The sequence below is a fragment of the Eptatretus burgeri genome, chromosome 7 (genome assembly GCF_056783735.1).
Source record: "Eptatretus burgeri isolate ZD-2024b chromosome 7, Ebu_testis_v1, whole genome shotgun sequence".
NCBI lineage: Eukaryota > Metazoa > Chordata > Myxini > Myxiniformes > Myxinidae > Eptatretus > Eptatretus burgeri.
Window position 1 is genome coordinate 66,134,951 of NC_140967.1, and position 19,958 is coordinate 66,154,908.

General features: G+C 44.2%; 1 protein-coding gene across 6 annotated transcripts in view; it reads left to right on the forward strand.

The window, feature by feature from the left end:
• Positions 1–19,958, forward strand: part of LOC147023442 (uncharacterized) — a 39,003-nt gene that overhangs the window by 11,008 nt on the left and 8,037 nt on the right. Inside the window, exon 1 of one of the 6 annotated variants that reach the window (XM_085888865.1) lies at positions 5,197–5,500. The exons of 3 other annotated variants lie outside the window; for them this stretch is intronic. In XM_085888865.1, the coding sequence (XP_085744991.1) occupies positions 5,394–5,500 (107 nt within the window). In that variant the 5' untranslated portion in view covers positions 5,197–5,393. 2 more of the 6 variants (XR_015060179.1, XR_015060183.1) reach the window with 2 other exon arrangements.

Genomic DNA, 19,958 nt, shown 5'->3' on the forward strand with positions numbered 1-19,958 from the left:
TCGCAGTCACTATGGTTGATTCACACTCGGTTGCATCAAGATTTGTGAAATTTGAATGTTTTGTATCCTCAGTCAGTGTGGAATGCATTGCACCAAGGGGAGGGTTCCATTGGCTTCCATCGCCTTCCATGCCACCTCACGAGGCTATCTTAAAGTCTATTCGATTTCTTTTTTCACTTTTGGAACCTTCTGGTGTAGCTGCAGTTTTAACCCAGATAATTTGCATAAGATCCGAGCAGAAACACACTTTTCATGAGGAAAATGTATTAAATTCAAATAACCGTTGAGTATTGAAAGGAACACCACATGCATTCCATTCACTGCTTGACCTTGGACCGTGTCCCCCTGGTAGTGGGGCAGATAACAACAATTTTTGAGAGGAATCGTACAAATGATGATACAAGCATCAAATTTGGCACATTTGTTCTCCAGGGGATTCTAATCAAATCTGCCTGATTGGCCATTTGAAAATCCAAATTTTGAAAAATTAAAATAAAAAAACGTCAAGATCACGAATCAATGTTGGATGCTGGCTGAGATTGGTGAATGTTTCAGAAACATCATCAAACACGTTCCAAGTCTGCCATGCAGGTTTCTTCCCTTTACCGCTGAAGGCAGACACGACGTTCACATCACAGTGAACGCATGGAAGTATGGGATCCCTCGAGCTTTCTCAGGCCCTATTGCAGAAACTGCCTCATGGACTGGAATCCATCATGCCTTGGCTCCTTGGCCAAAGGCAATCCACATGTTCTCAAGACCTAGTTCCTGTAAGGATGGCAGTACAGATATTGCTATGACTAGTACATCCGTGTCATTAGCCTTAATGATAATGGATTGCTACCATCCATCGTTGCATCCCTGGCGTGTACAAATATTCGAGTGTCATCTTCTTCATGACAACATGGAGACACAGCATCCAGTGACTTCCTTGTGTTGCTAATGGCATCTTCTCCTTTTGTGACAATGACTGTGCTTGTCGTCTGTGCTTCACACATCTTTTCCGCAAGGAAGTGAAACAGCTCAGTCTTGTTGCTGTCATCTCGAAGAAAGCTTCTCCAGTTACTTGGGGTCTTACTGGTTCCTGTCACTCTTCTTCTGATTCCTTGCCACCTTTTCGACCTTGCCTCGGACTTCAGACTTGACTTCTTGTACACATCAAACACTACGTCCACCCTCTCGTACCTGGCACCATAGGATTCCACCTTTGGGATGATGTCTTCTTTAGCATGGTCATCAAACCTCTTTGAAGTGCGTGGAGGTAGGGCATTGATAAGTGCTGAGCCATCAATGATGACTGCATCTCCCCTTGATTCTCTGTCTGGGATGTTCACTTGCGCTTCAAGAATTTCAGCCAGCTGTGAGTTCAAAATTTTTTGAAGTTTTTTATTTTTTTTTCAAATTTTTCAAAATTTGGATTTTCAAATGGCCAATCGGGCAGATTTGATCAGAAAGCCCTGCAGAACAGAAATGCCAAATTTGATGTTTGTATCATAATTTGCACGATTTTTCTACTATCTACTACACTATGGGGGACTGCTTGTCGGTCGCGTCTATCCGATCTTGGCTTATATTTTCTAAGGTTTCGTGACGTGCTCAACAAGTATCCAAAATAATTCTGGCGAAAAACGGACGTTTTAAATGTCATTGAAACATTTCATCGCGAGCTGGCGGGTCACGTGACGCCATGCAGCCGTAGAGACGACATTGCACCTAATGTTAGCCTTATCTCGTGAGAGATTGAACTTTTCAGTGGTCCTCGGGTCCTTTCTGTTGAATTCCAACACTTTGTGAAGAAAGCAATGATTTACAAGAATTCAGAGTATTTATTTAACGGCCGTGAGCGCGGGTTTGAAAATCGTGTGATGACGTTGGAAATAAATTTCTCTGGAGAATGGAGGTCTTTACTTCGAGCGGCCTCACGCGTTTATATTGTCTGGTAATCGGTTGCTCAAGTATCAACATCATTTGGTAATCGGCTTTCATTCAACGTCGGGGTTATTCATGGTATTCAGCTTGCTTTTAATGCCTCTGCTCATCAACGTCCGTCCATGCAAATTTTCTGTTTTCTCTGAGACCGCTTATCCGTTTGACACAAAATTTTCACCATAGGCGCGACCACTCATGGATGTTTTAATGATAATTATGACGTCGTACGTCACGTCTTGTGGCAGCCATGTTGGAAAAAAAGGTAAACTTTGGACTATCTCCAAAACAGCTCCACGGAATAAAATTGAAACTTGCCATTTGGGAAACAAGTGATTTATTTCTGATGATATCATAGGTGGCTTTGTTATGATGACATAATTGTATATTTCAAACGCTTTATCCGATCGGTATGAAAAAATTTGACGGTCATCTGGAGCGAAATTGAATGGGGGGGGGGGTTGATGACGTCATCGTTCACGTGGTTTGGCAGCCATGTTGTTTTTAACATGAAAACCTTCAAAAATCTTATCTGAAACGGCTGAACAGATCGAGGATAAACTTTACAGGTATGATCGCCTCTACATGAGGAACAAAAAGTTATCCACCGATGATGTCATAGGTCACTCGTTTCGCAGCTATTTTTGTAAGAATTAAATCTTTACAAATTTGCCCCAGAATGGCTTGACAGATCAAGGTGAAGCTTCACCGACGCATTCTCCAAGCGTTGGGGATACCTGGGTGTCCACGAATCATTAATAGGTCACATGTCTGTCAGCCCTATTGGATTCAACGGAAAAAAAATTTTAATTCTCCTCTTGAACCCCTTTATCAATTTGATGATCTCAGAGTCATGGGGAATATATGTTTTAAATTTCAATCTGATTTGTGGCCAAGCAGCTAAAATTATTTAATACTTTGAATCTGGGTTCGGGGATTTAAATCGAGCTTGGTATAAAGTATCTATAAAGATGTAATAATGTGGGCAGTGGCATATCTGGCGACGTCAGAGAGTGCCTTTCTAATTTTTATTACTTGGCAAAAACCAATTTTTGGGGGCACGTATGTTGATAGTTTCCATTTGTTTGTTTATCTGTCCACTCACCTTTAATCACCTCCATGTCACAATTTTAAACCGATCTTCACGAAACTTCACCAAATATATGGTGGAGTTGGTGGTCCGACAGAATCCTATTTATTTTTTTGAGTCAAAAGGTTATCATAGGCAAAAAGGTTTCTAAGTAAAATCCTCAACTTTCATGCGATTGACTTGAAATTAGAAGAGCATTTCCAGATCGTCATTCAATTCAACCACCTATTATTTTGTGGTCAACGCAGGCCAAATTTCTAAAATTGTCAATATTAATGCGATTGACTTCAAATTTAAACAGGATTTTCATATCAGTCCACTCAATTCAACCATCAATTATTTTTGAGGTCAAAAGCTCAAAATAGTACTAGTTTCTAAAATTGAGAGATAGGGCCAAAGACTATAAATATTATGATATCTCAAAAAGATGTAGACAAGTTAATACAAAACTAGGCGGATTTGAGTTGGTTTGGCGACGAGAACAAGCCAATTCGATTTTGGTTCAGATCCCAGCCTATGAATGGGATACAAAACGTAAACTGTTCAGCCTGGCAGAGGTAAACGCTCTTCCGAGTGCCATTCTACTTCGTTCTGTTTTGCCAAGTGTCACTCTGAGTTATTTTTTTTGATTTCTGTTTTGCTGATGACAACGTGTGTAGCTTGCCAGCAAAAATGCCACCCCATGTCACCCTAACCTCCTCGCCCTTTGCAAGTCTGGGAAGGGCTGGGATCGTAGGAAGCTGAGCTTCACTCCTCTTCCTCTTTCTACCACTTTTTCCTGACTGTGCAGGAATGATCAGAATTGACAGTAAAGCTTAGTAAATGTGTGACCTCGTATAGTCTGGAGTATTCATGTGAAATTAAAATGATGTATCTACTTCCAGGTAGTTGCACTAGTTAACGTGCCCCTAAGATGGACGCTGCGCTGGTGATGGGAAAACAGGAGTACTGAGCAGTGATCAAGTTCCTCCACTTGCAGGGAAAGAAGCCGCTACAAATCCACAATGAGATGCATGAAGTTTACGGCGTTAGTGCCCCCTCATCTGACGTTGTGAAACATTGGCGCAGACAATTTAATCTCGGTCGGTTGAGCATTTATGACGAACCCCGGAATGGATGCCCTGCTAGCGCTCAGAACGAGGAAATAGTAGCAAAGGTGGAAGAAATGGTGTTCAAAGATAGTTGCATTTGCATCGATACAATTGGGAAGACCTTTGGAATCAGTCACGGGTCAGTGTGTGACATTCTTCATGACCAACTGAATATGAACAAAGTGGGAGCACGGTGGGTTTCTCGTACCTGCGGTGACTCGGAGGCTTCTTCATGAGACTTCCCCGAAAGGACATCTTGCTGTTATTCGGTTGTTTTGTCTTGCAAAGGCACCATTTTGCATACCTTCAGTCGAGGAAGGACGGATTAAATGTTGGTGCAAATGAAGGTCCCAGTTTTGAGTATGTGGCTTTTCAATTACAGATGAAGAGCTACGACGAGGAAGAAGGTGTCGTTTTGTATTTCAGGCTGAGCCCATCCTCTAGTTGATTAAATTAGTCCAGTCCTGCACTACTAGGTTGAGCGATATTTGCAGGTTTCACTTATTCAGCTTTCATAACAAGAGAGTACTGAGGATGAAGGTTAAAAAAAGAAAATGTTTTGTACATATTCATTGTGACATATGCAATAGATGAGAGTTTTTTTTTATCCTGAGCTCACATTCACAACGTTTTCATGAAAGTCCTCGGTTCAAGAACACAACACTCACCAGTCGGTCTCAAACTGACCTTTCGTTTTGATCGTTTTATTTTCGAAAGCCGTTTCATATTTTGTACTGCTGCTATCAGCACTGAATTTTTTTTTTTTTTGTTATAACCAGTGTCAATACTTTTGGCTTATTTGTGTGTCCGATCGGCTCTCTCCTGTGTGACCTGCATACGTACGGAAAGAGAGAGAGAGAGAGAGAGAGAGAGAGAGAGAGAGAGAGAGAGAGAGAGAGAGAGACACAGAGAGAGAGAGAGAGAGAGAGATATATATATATATATATATATATATATAGATAGATATAGATATAGAGAGAGATATAGATAGGGATCGGGCTGGGAGAGAGAGACAGTACGCCTTCAGCAGTTCCAAGACCCACAGACTGTGGAAAAGGGTGTGTATTAATAGGGGGTAGGGATGCTAAGGAGGGTTGGGAGGATGGGAAAGAATATGGGGGATGGGAAACTGAGAGGGAATGAGATGGGGGATGGGAAGGAGGGAATGAGATGGGGGAGGCAGGCAGGGAGGCTACTGCAGTGACGTAAGTGTACTTTGACCGCAGTTTGCGGAGGCGTTGCCAGTTTAACGGTTTCTAAAAAGCATTGCAGGCAAAACGAGCATCATGAGCGTTAACATAACGAAACACAAGAGTTTGGAGAATGAGAATAGCAAGGCGATGGCGCGGTTTCGCTGTGCCTCCGAAGGGTTCTTGATCTGGAACGAACACAAGTAAGCTAACTAAATATAAACTCCGAAACTTGTCCAAAGACCTTTCCGCAACGAGAACAGTTTGAGCAGCGTTGGAGGACGTACATATGTATGTCGCTGCTTGTGATGGAGTGACGACAAGTTTTGATTGATACATGAGGAGGGGGTGAGGGGTCACTGCACTGAATCGATCGTGTTCAAATGGGGAAACTCAAGATGGCGAAAACATGCAATATTATTTTAGGTTCGTGTTATGACGTCACATCGAAATCTTTTACCGTTCCTTCCATTAGATATTGACGGTCAGACCCCTTTAAGGTGCGAAAGAAACGTGTAAACGACACAACCGTCAAACAAAGGACTTTGCGCTGAACCAATGGGTCAATCCCGTTCTTCCAGCTTGTATTCTTCAACCTCTGCCACGTAGTAACATTTTAACAGTCGCATTGTCCATTTATGTGAAAACGACGATTGGAGTAGGGTCGCACCCCTTCGCTCGGAAACTGCTGCCTCATGCTGAATGACGTCAACATCCCGGCGCTTCCCCGTGACGTCATCATCTCTGCGAACAAAGGGTTGAGTTCGCCGTCTGTCGTTGCGTTGAAGAAGGCAGTCTGTTGGAAGTAGCTTTGCGGATTTTATTTGCTCATCTCGTACTAATGTAAATATAGCGTTCCATCGGTTTGTCTCGGTTCATCGAAAGGGACGGCGGTTTCTTCTTCCACGGTGGGCGCGCAATTCCCCTCTATGCTCGTACCGCGTCCGTGCACATCTCCCCCAAATCTCTCGTGTATCGAGCTTCGACCCATTCATTTCGCGGCCTTGTCTTTTTACGTGTGCAAAATCAGGATTTTCCTCCCCACCTGTCTCTCTTCTTCCCCACCTACGTCGCCCTTCCATCTCTTTCCCCCTCCCCCCCTTTCTCTTCCCCTTCCTCCTCACACGTTACCCATCCCTCTCTGCCACCCTCTACATCGCCCTTCCCTCTCTGCCCCCCTCTACATCGCCCTTCCCTGTCTGCCCCCCCTCTACATCGCCCTTCCCTCTCTGCTCCCCCTCTACATCATCCTTCCCTCTCTGCCCCCTCTACATCATCCTTCCCTCTCTGCCCCCCTCTACATCATCCTTCACTCTCTACCCCCTCTACATCGCCCTTCCCTCTCTACCCCCTCTACATCGCCCTTCCCTCTCTGCCCCCCTCGACATCGCCCTTCCCTCTCTGCCCCCTCTACATCAGCCATCCCTCTCTGCCCCCTCTACATCAGCCATCCCTCTCTGCCCCCTCTACATCGCCCTTCCCTCTCTGCCCCCCTCTACATCGCCCTTCCCTCTCTGCTCCCCCTCTACATCGCCCTTCCCTCTCTGCCCCCCCTCTACACCCCCCCTCCCTCTCTGCCCCCTCTACATCACCCTTCCCTCTCTGCCCCCCTCTACATCATCCTTCACTCTCTACCCCCTCTACATCGCCCTTCCCTCTCTACCCCCTCTACATCGCCCTTCCCTCTCTGCCCCCTCGACATCGCCCTTCCCTCTCTGCCCCCTCTACATCAGCCATCCCTCTCTGCCCCCCTCTACATCAGCCATCCCTCTCTGCCCCCCTCTACATCATCCTTCCCTCTCTGCCCCCTCTACATCATCCTTCACTCTCTGCCCCCTCAACATCGCCCTTCCCTCTCTGCCCCCCTCTACATCATCCTTCCCTCTCTGCCCCCTCTACATCATCCTTCACTCTCTGCTCCCCCTCTACATCATCCTTCTCTCTCTGCTTCCCCATGCATCACCCTTTCCTCTCTGCCCCCCACTACATCGCCCTTCCCTCTCTGCCCCCCTCTACATCATCCTTCTCTCTCTGCTTCCCCATGCATCACCCTTTCCTCTCTGCCCCCTCACTACATCATCCTTCCCTCTCTGTCCCCCCCACGTCTCCCTTCCTTCTCTTCCCCACCCACACCCCACCCCCACGTCACCCTTTATTATCTCCCCACCACCGATGTTGCCCTTCGTCCCCCCGCCCCATTGCACGTCGCCCTTTGTCCCCTCCCCCCAGCACATCGCCCTTCGTCCCCCCCCCAGCACATCTCCCTTTGCCCCCCAGCACATCGCCCTTTGCCCCCCCAGCACATTGCCCTTCGTCCCTCCCAGCACATCGCCCTTCGTCCCCCCCCCAGCACATCGCCCTTCGTCCCCCCCAGCACATCGCCCTTCGTCCCCCCCCCAGCACATCGCCCTTCGTCCCCCCCCCAGCACATCGCCCTTCGTCCCCCCAGCACATCGCCCTTCGCCCCCCCAGCACATCGCCCTTCGTCCCCTCCCAGCACATCGCCCTTCGTCTCCTCCCCCGCCAGCACATCGCCCTGAGTCCCCTCTCCCCCCCAGCACATCGCCCTTCGTCCCCTCCCCCCAGCACATCGCCCTGAGTCCGCCTCCCGACCCTCTCCCCCCCCCCCCACGTCACCCTGCGTCCTCCCGACCCCCTCCCTTCCTTGAATGTAATGTACAGGTCTGTAATAAATAGCCGTGTGTTCTTTGTTTTTCCGACATTTTATGGGACTTTGTATATTTACTGATGATGGTTTGGCATCTTCATTCTCATTCATTTTGGGATGTGGCTTAATTAGTGGGGCAACTTAGCATAACAATTGTGCATTTGTGAGGAAAGCACCAAATTTGGCACACGAGTCGCCCATCATATTATGAACAGATTTGGATATTGGGCCATCTCAAAATTTTTGATGGCAGTGGAAAATGGCTGCCACAGCCATCAGCGGCTGAATTTGAGATGGCCCAATATCCAAATCTGTTCATAACATGTTAGGCTACTAGTGTGCCAAATTTGGTGCTTTCCTCACAAAATGCACAATTGTTATGCTATATTTAGCTAAGTTGCCCCACTAAATATAAAAAAGGCCTCTTGCTTTCACTATATGCATGGGAACCAAACATCACTGCACGGTACATATGTTTGTTATTGTAACCGCCAATACATATGATTGTGTTATTGAAATTCAACTTTAATTTCATATGCAGCCTGTGGATGGTTGCATCACTGCTGCGAGCTAGCTGTCCTGTTGATGCAGTGCCCTCTGTAGGTTGGAGCAGGAATTTGGTCAGAGTGGTTAGTTGAACTGCTTTTCGTGAAGGACACTGTTGGATCTTCAACATCCACCAACTAATGACAGCAGTTTGCCTATTTTAACATCCATCAAAAGGCGGAGGAGCTCCTTGTGAGCCAACGGCCATCCATATCTAGTGCCCAACTGTGTCTGTGGATGTCCTCCTGCAGTTGGGTTACTTTTTATTAGGAGGTTGGTGGCAGGATTTGCACTCCAGCCACCGTAAAACGCTTCATTCCGCAAAACGCAAAAAAAACCTGAAAACCCACTCCGTGGGAGTACCTCCTGTGCAGCTTCCCTTCGCAGGGCAGCTCACCGGATGACGGGATTGGGGCAAAGCCTTCGGGACCCCCAATCTTTGATGAAAGGAGGGAAACCACAGGGTAACATCCCTGGGTCACATTGCGGGAGAGTGTGTCGTCCACCAGACGGCGGTCTCCTTGGGTTAACCTGAGGCGGTCCCTTCGGGTGGGTGCCTGGAATGTCCTATCCCTAACGTAGGACGTAGGCCTATTGCAACTTATTTCCGGGTGTTTTTAATATGTATGTTGGATTTCAGACACAAATTGATAGTCTAAGAAGGCATGTTCAGTTCGGGAAAGAGCCAATCGGGGTACATCATGTTGGCAGAGCTCTGGCGCTCATCGTTCCCCTCCTTCCACGCTGTTTTTTAAAACATGACAACCATTGCTGATGTTCTGAGCTATACTATTTATTATCGGTTGTGTTTATGTTCAGTGTTTGATGCAATGAGTACTCCCTTACTCAAGTTCATATTTTTTGGATAGATGACAGCACTTACTGGACAGGGAGACCACCTCTTATCATCCACAACACGACAGCACCACCACCTCTTATCCCCCATCCAAATCCTCGATCTTTTCTACCCCCGATAATCCACCCAAACCCACCTCCTTCAAATTCCCTGCTTTCCTTCCTGAAAGTCCTATAATGTCCATCTTCTATTCCCCATGTTCCCCGTCCCATCCCTCTCCCTTCCACAGATCTACTATTAATGTCTCTGTTCCCCACTGTTTTGTCCTTCCCACTCCCGCCCCTCTTGTCTCATGCCCCCCTTGCTGTGCGTTGTGTGTTAGCTCTCTAAAGAGCCTCGACAAGGTATACAATTTTTTTTTTTTTAAACCAATTCAGCGATGGCGACTGAACGGGAATAAATGCGGCCGTCGATGGGTTGAAAATCTTGTTGAAGCCACGTTGTCATCCAATTCCAGGTTAGAAATTTGGTGCATCGTCTTCGTCACATTAAGAAACCCCAGTATATGGAAAATGAGCTCATTCCTGCCAGTGGTTTCGGAGGAGAAACGTCAAATTACGCACAGACGTTAACAGAAATAATATTTTTAAAAATAAATCTTTACTTTAAATACAATGTTTCTTGTTACATTTTTTTGTGTCAAATTCACCTTTTGAGGTAGTCAGCATGTGCAGAAGAGGGTTTTACATTGCAGACGCTGTTTTTGAGGAGTGGCATTACGCCTCTCGGCGGTGACGGTCTGTCGACGACAGACGTAATGACGTCAGCGAATGACTGATGTAATGATGGAATTACGCCTCTCAGTGGTGACGTCACACATCGCCATGCAAACAAATGTAAAAATTAGAAAATCGACAAAAAATTCCAAACCTGTCCGTCTGGCACGATCTCACATAGCCCATGCTGTTCAATAGATCACAGAGCACCCGCATGCCGAAAGTGGCGACAATCCGTCCTGCAGTTTTGGAGGAGATACGTCAAATTACATGCAGACGTTAACAGAAATAATATATAGATATGTATTTGTATATATGGTCGTAGTTCATGAACTGGTCATCATTTGCGTTGCAGGGTCAAAATATTCAATTTTTCAGTTTTCTCTGTATTGATAGACATCACCAAGCTACATGCACTTGTGTGAAAAAAAAATTAGCAAAAACCACTAATTAATGGCGAATATGGTATTTTTAATTATGAACTTTAATGGATAATGCATTACAAGGAAAACACATTTTCGCGTTTATCTCAAATTCACCCTTTCTGAGTAAATTGGATGTGGATCGGTTATCCTTTGGCCATTTTGGACAATTCAAGTGCCAAATTAATCCTGAGAATCTGCTAGATACATAACTATGTGAAGATATTTACTCGATCTCTTTTTGGAGTTTGTACATATTGGTCAGGGTTTTCTGAATAATAACAAGTTGAATAATCAATTTTGCATCATGCAACAGCAAGTCCCAAGTGTTACTCACCTAAAAAATAACAAAATAGATTAGATTAAAGCTTATTGATTGAAATAAATTCAGTTTATTCCAAATTTGACTCGCCACATCCGCCACATCCGCCGCCTCCGCCTGTTTACTCCACCCCTGACTTGTATCACTTATTTGCCTGTTACACAAAAACTATTGCATATTTTTTATTTGTTTTTTCCACATTAAACTCGACAAAATTACCTTTCTTCTCATACTAAGATATCTAGATATCTGTGATTTTTCTGGTCTGTAGTCAAAGTGGAAAATGGATGTTTTGAAAAACATGTAACAACTCTGCCTTTTTAGGGTGACCAGTTCATGAACTATGACCATATGTATATGTATGTATGTATATATATATATATATATATATATATATATATATATATATATATATATATATATGTATGTAGAGATGTATATAATATGCATGTATGTTGTTCTTCTTTCGGCTGCTCCCGTTCGGGGTCGCCACAGCGGATCATCCGTTATGATCCACAAACTGATTTGGCACAGGTTTTACGCCGGATGCCCTTCCTGACGCAACCCTGGTCGCGTCTTACGACACAGGTATAAGGATTGGGTTTCGCCATGATTCCGGGCTGCCCCACACCATCTTATAGCGCGACCCAGCGCAGAGCGCCCATCCTCAAGCGATCCTCGATCCTCCAACCCAAGCCTCCGAGTAGCCGGATTACAGGCGCACGCCACTACTCCCGGTTATATATGTATATATATATATATATATATATATATATATATATATATATATATATATATATGTATGTATATATATATATATGTATGGGTTATCCCTGTGTCGTAAGAGGCGACCAGGGTTGCGTCAGGAAGGGCATCCGGCGTAGAACATGTGCCAAATCACTATGAGGATCATACGGATGATCCGCTGTGGCGACCCCGAACGGGAGCAGCCGAAAGAAGAAGAAGAAGAAGAAGAAATATATATATACATACATATGTAGGGGTCATTCCATGCCAACTCACTTAGAGTCCCCAGGTCACCTTAGATTTTGCTGGAAAAATTATTAAATGTACATCTATATGGCTCTCACCACCATGCAAAAGATGAGCTTTCAATTCCTCATAGTTTAAAAAAATCTATCCCTCGAGACCTTTGAAATTTGGCCCTAAAAATGCCAAATGTGAAAAACGCATTTTCTTCCAAATTCAGGGGCTTATAATTTTATAATGGACTCCTCTAGAAAGCTAATATTGCAAATATTTACTAATTGGCATCCAAATTTTTCAATTATGTCATCAGATAGCTTCTGGGATGCATATTTCTCACTCTCTAAGAAGCTAAAAATGGCTTTTTGGCCAAAACAAGCTAAAATAAGGTGAAACTATAGGAGCCCTCCTTAAAATATGGAACAACTTCGAATTTTTTCCTCATAACACAGTGATTATAGCATCATTATCTATCCATAGATACATTTTTGCTGGGATAATACAGTTAGGTGATGAATTATAAAAGTTTTAACATAAGCCCTTGCCTCCGAGGGCTCTAAAATGGACCAATTTTGTCCCCCTGGTTTGACCATGTGGCTAGGGGTTTAGGATCTTCATTTTTTTTTTCGAAAGATTGCCTCGTATAAAGGCGCTGTCACACCTTGACGATTTAGCCAGCGTATGCCGACTTATGAAAAATTTGTCTAAAACGCTGACACACGTCGAATAAGTTATGGGTACGTTTTGGAAACATTAAGAGCACGCTGAAAAACACTGCCATACGTCATAGTACGCTGGCTTTCATCGTTGTACTTTGCGGTTGTCCTCAAATTTTAGCATGCTTGAAATTTTACGATGTATGCCAGCGTATGACTCACACGTTCCGCTACGCTGGCCATAAGTTGTAGGCACGTTATGCGATCGTTGACGCATGTCGACACACATTACTTGTAAGTTACTCATCAGTCGAAACAGGTCGAGGTAATGATTAGCGTACCCGAAACTTATTTATAACCTATGAGTAACGTGTTGTAGGCACATTACACGATCGTTGCACACACGTCGAGGCACGTTACTTGTAAGTTACTCATCAGTCGAAACACGTCGAGGTAATGCTTAGTGTACCCAAAACTTATTTCTAACCTATGAGTAACGTGCTTTGAACCTATGTGTGACGTACCTCCAACACATATTGACGTTTGTAGACGTATTTGATTGACGTCTTCCGGACGACCACAGAACTTACTGAACGTGTTTCTAATTTACAGCTACCGTATAATGGCGTATTGGCAGCGTTTAAAAAAAAAAAAAAACAACAACAATAACTTCCGATATTTCGTCACGTGCCGTTACGTCACGTCCGGTTGCCCCTTCAGTTTGCTCATATCTTATTCTTAGTTCCTTATTTTGTGAATATTTTCTGTTTGAGGATATTGTCACTTCGACGTCGAAACTTAAAAGCAAATGTCCGAATATATTTTAAAATTCGTGATAGACTAAAAAAAAAACAACAACACACCAACTTCAGATATTTTGTCAAGTGCCTTCCCGGAGCCAAGGAGAAAAAAAAGAAAATGTGCCTTGACGGAGAAAATAAGTTTCGGGTATGCTAAACATTACCTCGACTTTTTTCGACTTATGAGTAACTTACAAGTAACGTGTGTCGACATGTGTCAACGATCGCATAACGTGCCTACAACTTATGGCCAGCGTAGCGGAACGTGTGAGCCATACGGCGAGTACGTCGTAAAATTTTCAGCATGCTTGAAATTTCACGACATACGAGACGTACCACGAAATATGACAGCATACTTCATCGTTTTTCAGCGTGCTCTTAACGTATGCACAACTTACCAGTAACGTATTCGACGTGTGAAAGCTTGGTTGCGGCAAATTTTTCATCGGTCGGCATATGCTGGCTAAATCGTCAAGGTGTGACTGCGTGGTTGACACTTTCAATTTTCAGGCTGTTATGATTTAAATCGGCGTGCGGCAGGTTTTTAACAGGCTATGCCACGAGTTCGTCGGCGATACGTGCAGCGCGCTATGCCTAAGTTAAACTATCGTTGGGCATAGGTTGTGAACGCCGACAACAGGCAAAGCATTTGTTGGTATAAGTTATCTATAAGACAACGAAACGTTCTGTGCCCGTTACTAATATGTTATGCATACGACCAACACGTTATGAATACGACCAAAACTTTAAAAAAAAAACATCAAAATTTCAGTGTACGCCAACGTTTTACATACATTTTTATACGTTGCCATTGCTGGTTAAATCGTCAAGGTGTGACAGCGCCTTAAGATGTGTCTACTGACCGAATAATTTTATCTTACGCCCATGGCTTCATCGTAAAATAAATTTTTATTTACATGCACGTTTTTTATAATTATTCACTTTTTTCATATTCAGAAGTTTATAAATCTTAAATGGAACTATCCAGGAAAGAGTTACTGCAGAATTTTATAAACTGGTATACAGAATTTCAGATTGTGGCATCAGAATGTCTTGAGAAAGCACATACTCCTCGTTTTAGGAAGCCAAATATGGCAATTTGGCCCACGGTACAAAACAAGGTGAACTTGCAGTGGTGCGCATGAGGCTAAATTATGCTTCTTATTAGACATTAGTGATAAGGATGCTATTTATTTATAAATACATGCTAATGATTACTTTCGTAAGTGATTGCAAATTATAAATTAGAACAAATTTGATTAGTTGAGTAGCAGCTTTTTATTTACAGATATACAGACAATTAATATTAGTAATTTTTAGGTAATTCCTGATCTCCATGAAATCAAGTCTTGTGACTTCTTTTCCAAAGCAGCAACTTGTTTTAGCCCAACCTTCCTTGTATAAATAGGTCTTGTGACACTCCTGGTCTAATTTGGTTCCAACAGTGCATCTACTTGTCCAACTTGTGCCACTGGGCCCAGGTTTTTCTGCATCCATTTCGTTTGTTTCCTCCTCTCCTTTATTCTCCAAACAGACAGACAGGTTGAGTGTGCTGCCCCTAGTGTTGTGACAGATCATTACTCCATCTAGTGGTGTATGTCATAACTAATGACTTCAAATAGAGAACTGTAGGACATGTTTTTTAAATTAAAACCCAAGCATATGTTTGGATTATCATTACAATAATTTATTTTTGAATAAAAAATGTACTTATAATTATTAATTTATGAGAAGAATAATCTAAGTTGTTACATAACCTCAGTTAATGCCCCCTGCATATTCACAATTTTTGGTCAAAGTGGCATTTTCAAGTTCCTACAGATAGAAACATATGCACTTATCAGGCATTCTGATAACAGATCCTTAAATTTCATATGCCAGTTTATAAACATCTGCAGTATCACTTTGCTGGAGTGTTCAGTTTCAGATTTATAAGCTCATGAATATGAAAAAAGTGAATAGTTATAATAAACGTGCATGTAAATAAAAATCTATTTTAAGATGAAGCCAAGGGCATTAGATAAAATTATTCGGTCAGTAGACACATCTTATATGAGGCAATCTTTCGAAAAAAAATTAAGATCCTAAACCCCTAGCCACACGGTCAAATCAGGGGACAAAATTGATCCATTTTTGAGCCCTCGGAGGCAAGGGCTTATGTTAACACTTTTATAATTCATCACCTAACTGTATTATCCCAACAAAAATGTATCTATGGATAGATAATGACCCGATAATCACTGTTATGAGGAAAAAATTCCAAGTTGTTCCATATTTTCAGGTGGGCTACTATAGTTTCACCTTATTTTAGCTTGTTTTGGCCCAACAGCAATTTTTAGCTTCCTATAGTGAGAAATATGCATCCCAGAGGCTATCTGATGCCATAATTGAAAAATTTGGATGCCAATTAGTAAATATTTGCAATATTAACTTTCTAGAGGAGTCCATTATAAAATTATAAGCCCCTGAAGTTGAAAAAAAAAAAGCGTTTTTCACATTTGGCATTTTTAGGGCCAAATTTCAAAGGTCTCTTGAGATAGATATTTTTTAAACTATGAGGAATTAAAAGCTAATCTTTTGCATGGTGGGTAGAGCCATATAGATCTACATTTAATAATTTTTCCAGCAAAATCTGAGGAGGTGACCTGGGGAGGTTTTTGAAATTTAGGTGAGTTGGCATGGAATGACCCGTAGGTATGTATATATGTATATATATATATATATATATATATATATATATATATATATATATATATATATATATATGTATGTAGGTATGTACATGAAGAATCACTTAAAAAATTCTAGTAGGCGGATCCAGATCCGGATCTGGACCTTCACCAAAATCTAATCCGTTTGTCCTTAACACACACCGAATGTGTCCACAAAATTTTATCCGGATCCATCCACAACTTTTTGAGATATCCTGCACACAAACAAACAGAAAAGGGTGCAAACATATATATATATATATATATATATATATATATATATATATATATATATATATATATATATATATATATATATTGTTATGGGCCGGGGTTCTGAGGCGATAAACGACCACTAGGTGGAGCAGTAGAGCCGTCTCCCACCGAACACCCGGAATTTAGGTCGTGACTCTCGGACAAGTCCGAAAGGTCATAGGTCACTTAAAGACCGTAATCGCCAATTCTCTGATGGTGTTGGGTAGGCTCAATAGCCAAATTTCAATATACCTAAGTACCCACGTCGTCAAATTACCGGGGAAGTCACACCTTCAACGGATTCTGTTGAACCGAGTCGCTCTAGCAACCTCTGTCCAGTGTAACCGAGCGGAATTACCAGAGTCCGTCGGACCCAATGACAACTTTCGGCACCGATGGCCTCACTATTTCTCAAGCCCGCACCGTGCTTGGTCAATGGTAGAAAGGACAGGCAACAAACTGGAACATTTAACAATTGGGGGGTTATTCATAAGGGAGGGGGAAACAGAGCAGAGTTATCCGAATAAAAGAAATGCAGGCAATGTACAGTGAGCGAAAAGCACTTAACAATTCTACTTAACAGAGTGGTGACACACACACACACACACACACACACACACACACACACACACACACACACACACACACACACACACACACACCCAAAGAAATGGTGGCCACGGCCTTTATTTAGCCCTTCAGCTCGGGAGGGAAGGCGAGCTGAGGGCACGAGCCTACGCTTGCACCTGTCCGCCTCGTCCGGTCTGGTCGAGACGAGCTGGTTTTGGGGGAAACTCGAACCCACACCTCCGTCGCCGCACCAAGCACCAGGGACCAGGGACCAGGAACGACGCAACGGACGCCAGCCAGCACGAGAACGGGCCAGATGAGATGAGAACGCCAGCAGGCAAGATGAGAACACTAGTAGGCGACGAGGCTTCTCTTTCCAGCAAAGGCAAGCCGAATCAGAGCAACACGTTTATTAATAATTCCCCTGGTGGTGCTCCGGGCAAGCTTCATGTAATGATTAATCTGCACCTGCTTCTTCTCTCCCTTGACGACGGCTCGCCACCTTCTTTTATCCTTCCCCTCCCCCGTGGGTCGAGGGAACCGCTCTGAGGACCTCGCCTCCGGATTGGATGAGGGGTTGTTGGGCGACTAGTGGCCGCCCCTCATTGGTCGGGCCGAACACTCTATCTGGCTAAGGCGGAGCCAGCCCTGAGGTGATGAGCGAAGAAGATTTGTTGGCGTTGTGCAGCTTCAAGATGTAAAAAATAAAAAAAACTAACTATAAAGAAACTTCGCAGCGCACACATGTAATTCCCATGAGACAGAAGGATGGGACCCTGACTAAAAACACATACTTATCGAAATAACTGAACTGTGGGGGCTGCTGTCTGTTTGTGTGCAAATGGCTTCCAGATTCGTAACAATATGTATATGTATATATTCGGTGGGGAGGTAACAAGTTGCAAAAGAAGGATCCCCTTAACTACAGCCCTATCCGCTTTCTTCAAATCATCAGCAAGGTCATGGAATCCATCAACACAGTTGACATCAACTCTTTCCTTTTCTCCAATGGCCTGATCTCAGGTCTTCAGTTTGGTTTCAGACCTGGTCATTCTACCTTGGACATGCTGCTTCAACTCTCCCAACAATGGATGGAAGCCCTTAATCTCAATTGTGAGATCAGGGCTGTCTCTGGACATATCTCGAGCATTTGATACAGTCTGGCACCCAACCTTGATCTTCAAATGCTCTGCTTACCTCCTCTCATGGACCAATGACTTCCTCTCCTCGCATATTCAGCACACAGCTCTTAACGGGTTCCTCGAATATCCTCTCCCTACAAGCCTCAAGTGCCCCAAGGCAATATATTGGGCCCAGTCTTGTTCCTCATCTTCATCAGTGATCTTTCTGATTCTCTGTAAAATCCTGCCTTTCTCTTTGTTGATGATTCCACCCTCTGCAGTATCATTTCTCATCCTTAAGACAGGCAAGCGACAGCCTCCTCCCTCTCTGCAGACTTTGATAGAATCGGGAGCTGGTCCAACACTTAGCATACGTCTTTCAACCCCCAACAAATCTCGCAAACCCTCCCATCTACTTCATTAACAAACCAATTGAAGAGATGAAGTCACTCAAACTTTTGGGCCTCACCATAAGTCATGATATTTGTTTTGGCAAACTGTATTTCCAAGATAGCCTCCAAAGCGAGCCTAGCCTTCACTGTGCAAGGGCTTTCCTTGGCCAATCTGGACTTTTGACAACCTAAAAGCCATTCACAGATGGATGGAGTACAGCTCTCCCTTTGGACTGGTGCCACTGCCTTATGCCTTGCCCTTCATGATGTTGTGGAAAGCAAGGCCCTCAAAATCATTGGGATCTCTGGTGACAAAGGTGAGTGTCTAGGCCTGTTACTTTTGCATCGCAGATGGGTTGGTGTCCTCTGTATTCTGCTGCATCCTTTTTAATCTTGCACCCTCTGTCCTGTTTTGGCTCTGTTCCTCCCAGATTTCTGCAGGGTGCACATGGTCTGTCAGTAAGGCCTAAGTCACATTTGGCACGGCGGCCGTAGGGTCTACAAAATCTACGGCCACTAGCAATTATAGGGCGGCCGCAGTATTTCCACGGTAACACAATGTAGCAGTCACATGTTTTTATTTTTCAGGTAGCCGCACGGGGTATTTAGAAATCGTGGAGACCGAAAACGTGGGGGTGCCGTACGGTCTTTAATTTGATGTCACACGGTGACCTTAGGGCGTCCCTGCGGCGGCCATAGAATTTTGAAGGCAGACGCAAGGTAGCCTCAAGGTGCCCGCAAGGCGACCGCAGTGGGCCCTAAGGCGAACGTGCGGCCATACGGACGGTAACGAGTGGGAATATATACCAGTTCTTTTTTTACTGAAATAAAAATATTGTTACGGTTGTGGAAATTCACAGAGCACCATATTGGTCCTTAGATCAGTTATGTCGATAAGTCTGTGTTCAGATAGATTTCCCCACCGATGTTTAAAGGGGATTTATTCGTGTAACCGGGCTGTGATCTTTGAGGTAGTGTTATTCTTTTGCTATCGTTATTTTGGACCAACCACTTCACAACAACCACCTCCACCACCAACATCACTCTCACAACCGCCTTCACAACAACCACCTCCACCACCAACATCACTCTCACAACCGCCTTCACAACAACCACCTTCTCCACAACTGCCTTCACACAACCACAACCACCTTCTCCACAACGCCAACCACAGCCACCATCTCCTAAACCACATATCCCCCAATAACCAACAACGAACACCATCGCCTCACCTTCATCTCCGCAAACACGGCCATCTTTGCACCAGCCACGGCGAGTTCCCAGCAAACAGCATCGCTGCAAACAAACGCGGGGGTTTCCTCTTTGCTCAGGGCCGGTGATCTCCACAACGTCCGCGTGGGGCAGATGATTTCACCCACGTCCGCTCGCTCCGAGCTTCGCCTCAAATTCGGATCAGGAGATCGAAGGGGGCGGAGCCAGCCAGAGGTGAGGGATCAGAGATCAAACCTCACCTCACGGATCCTATATAACAGCACGCAGAGCGGCAAGGAGTCGAGTCGGTCTAGGTTTGGAGTGGTGTGAAGATCAAGGTTCGAGTCCAGTGGATGGCAGTGGAGGTCTGGGTTCGCCGAGGAGCTGGGAGCGCAGCCAAGCCTGCCATGCCGCGCAGAACTGCGCG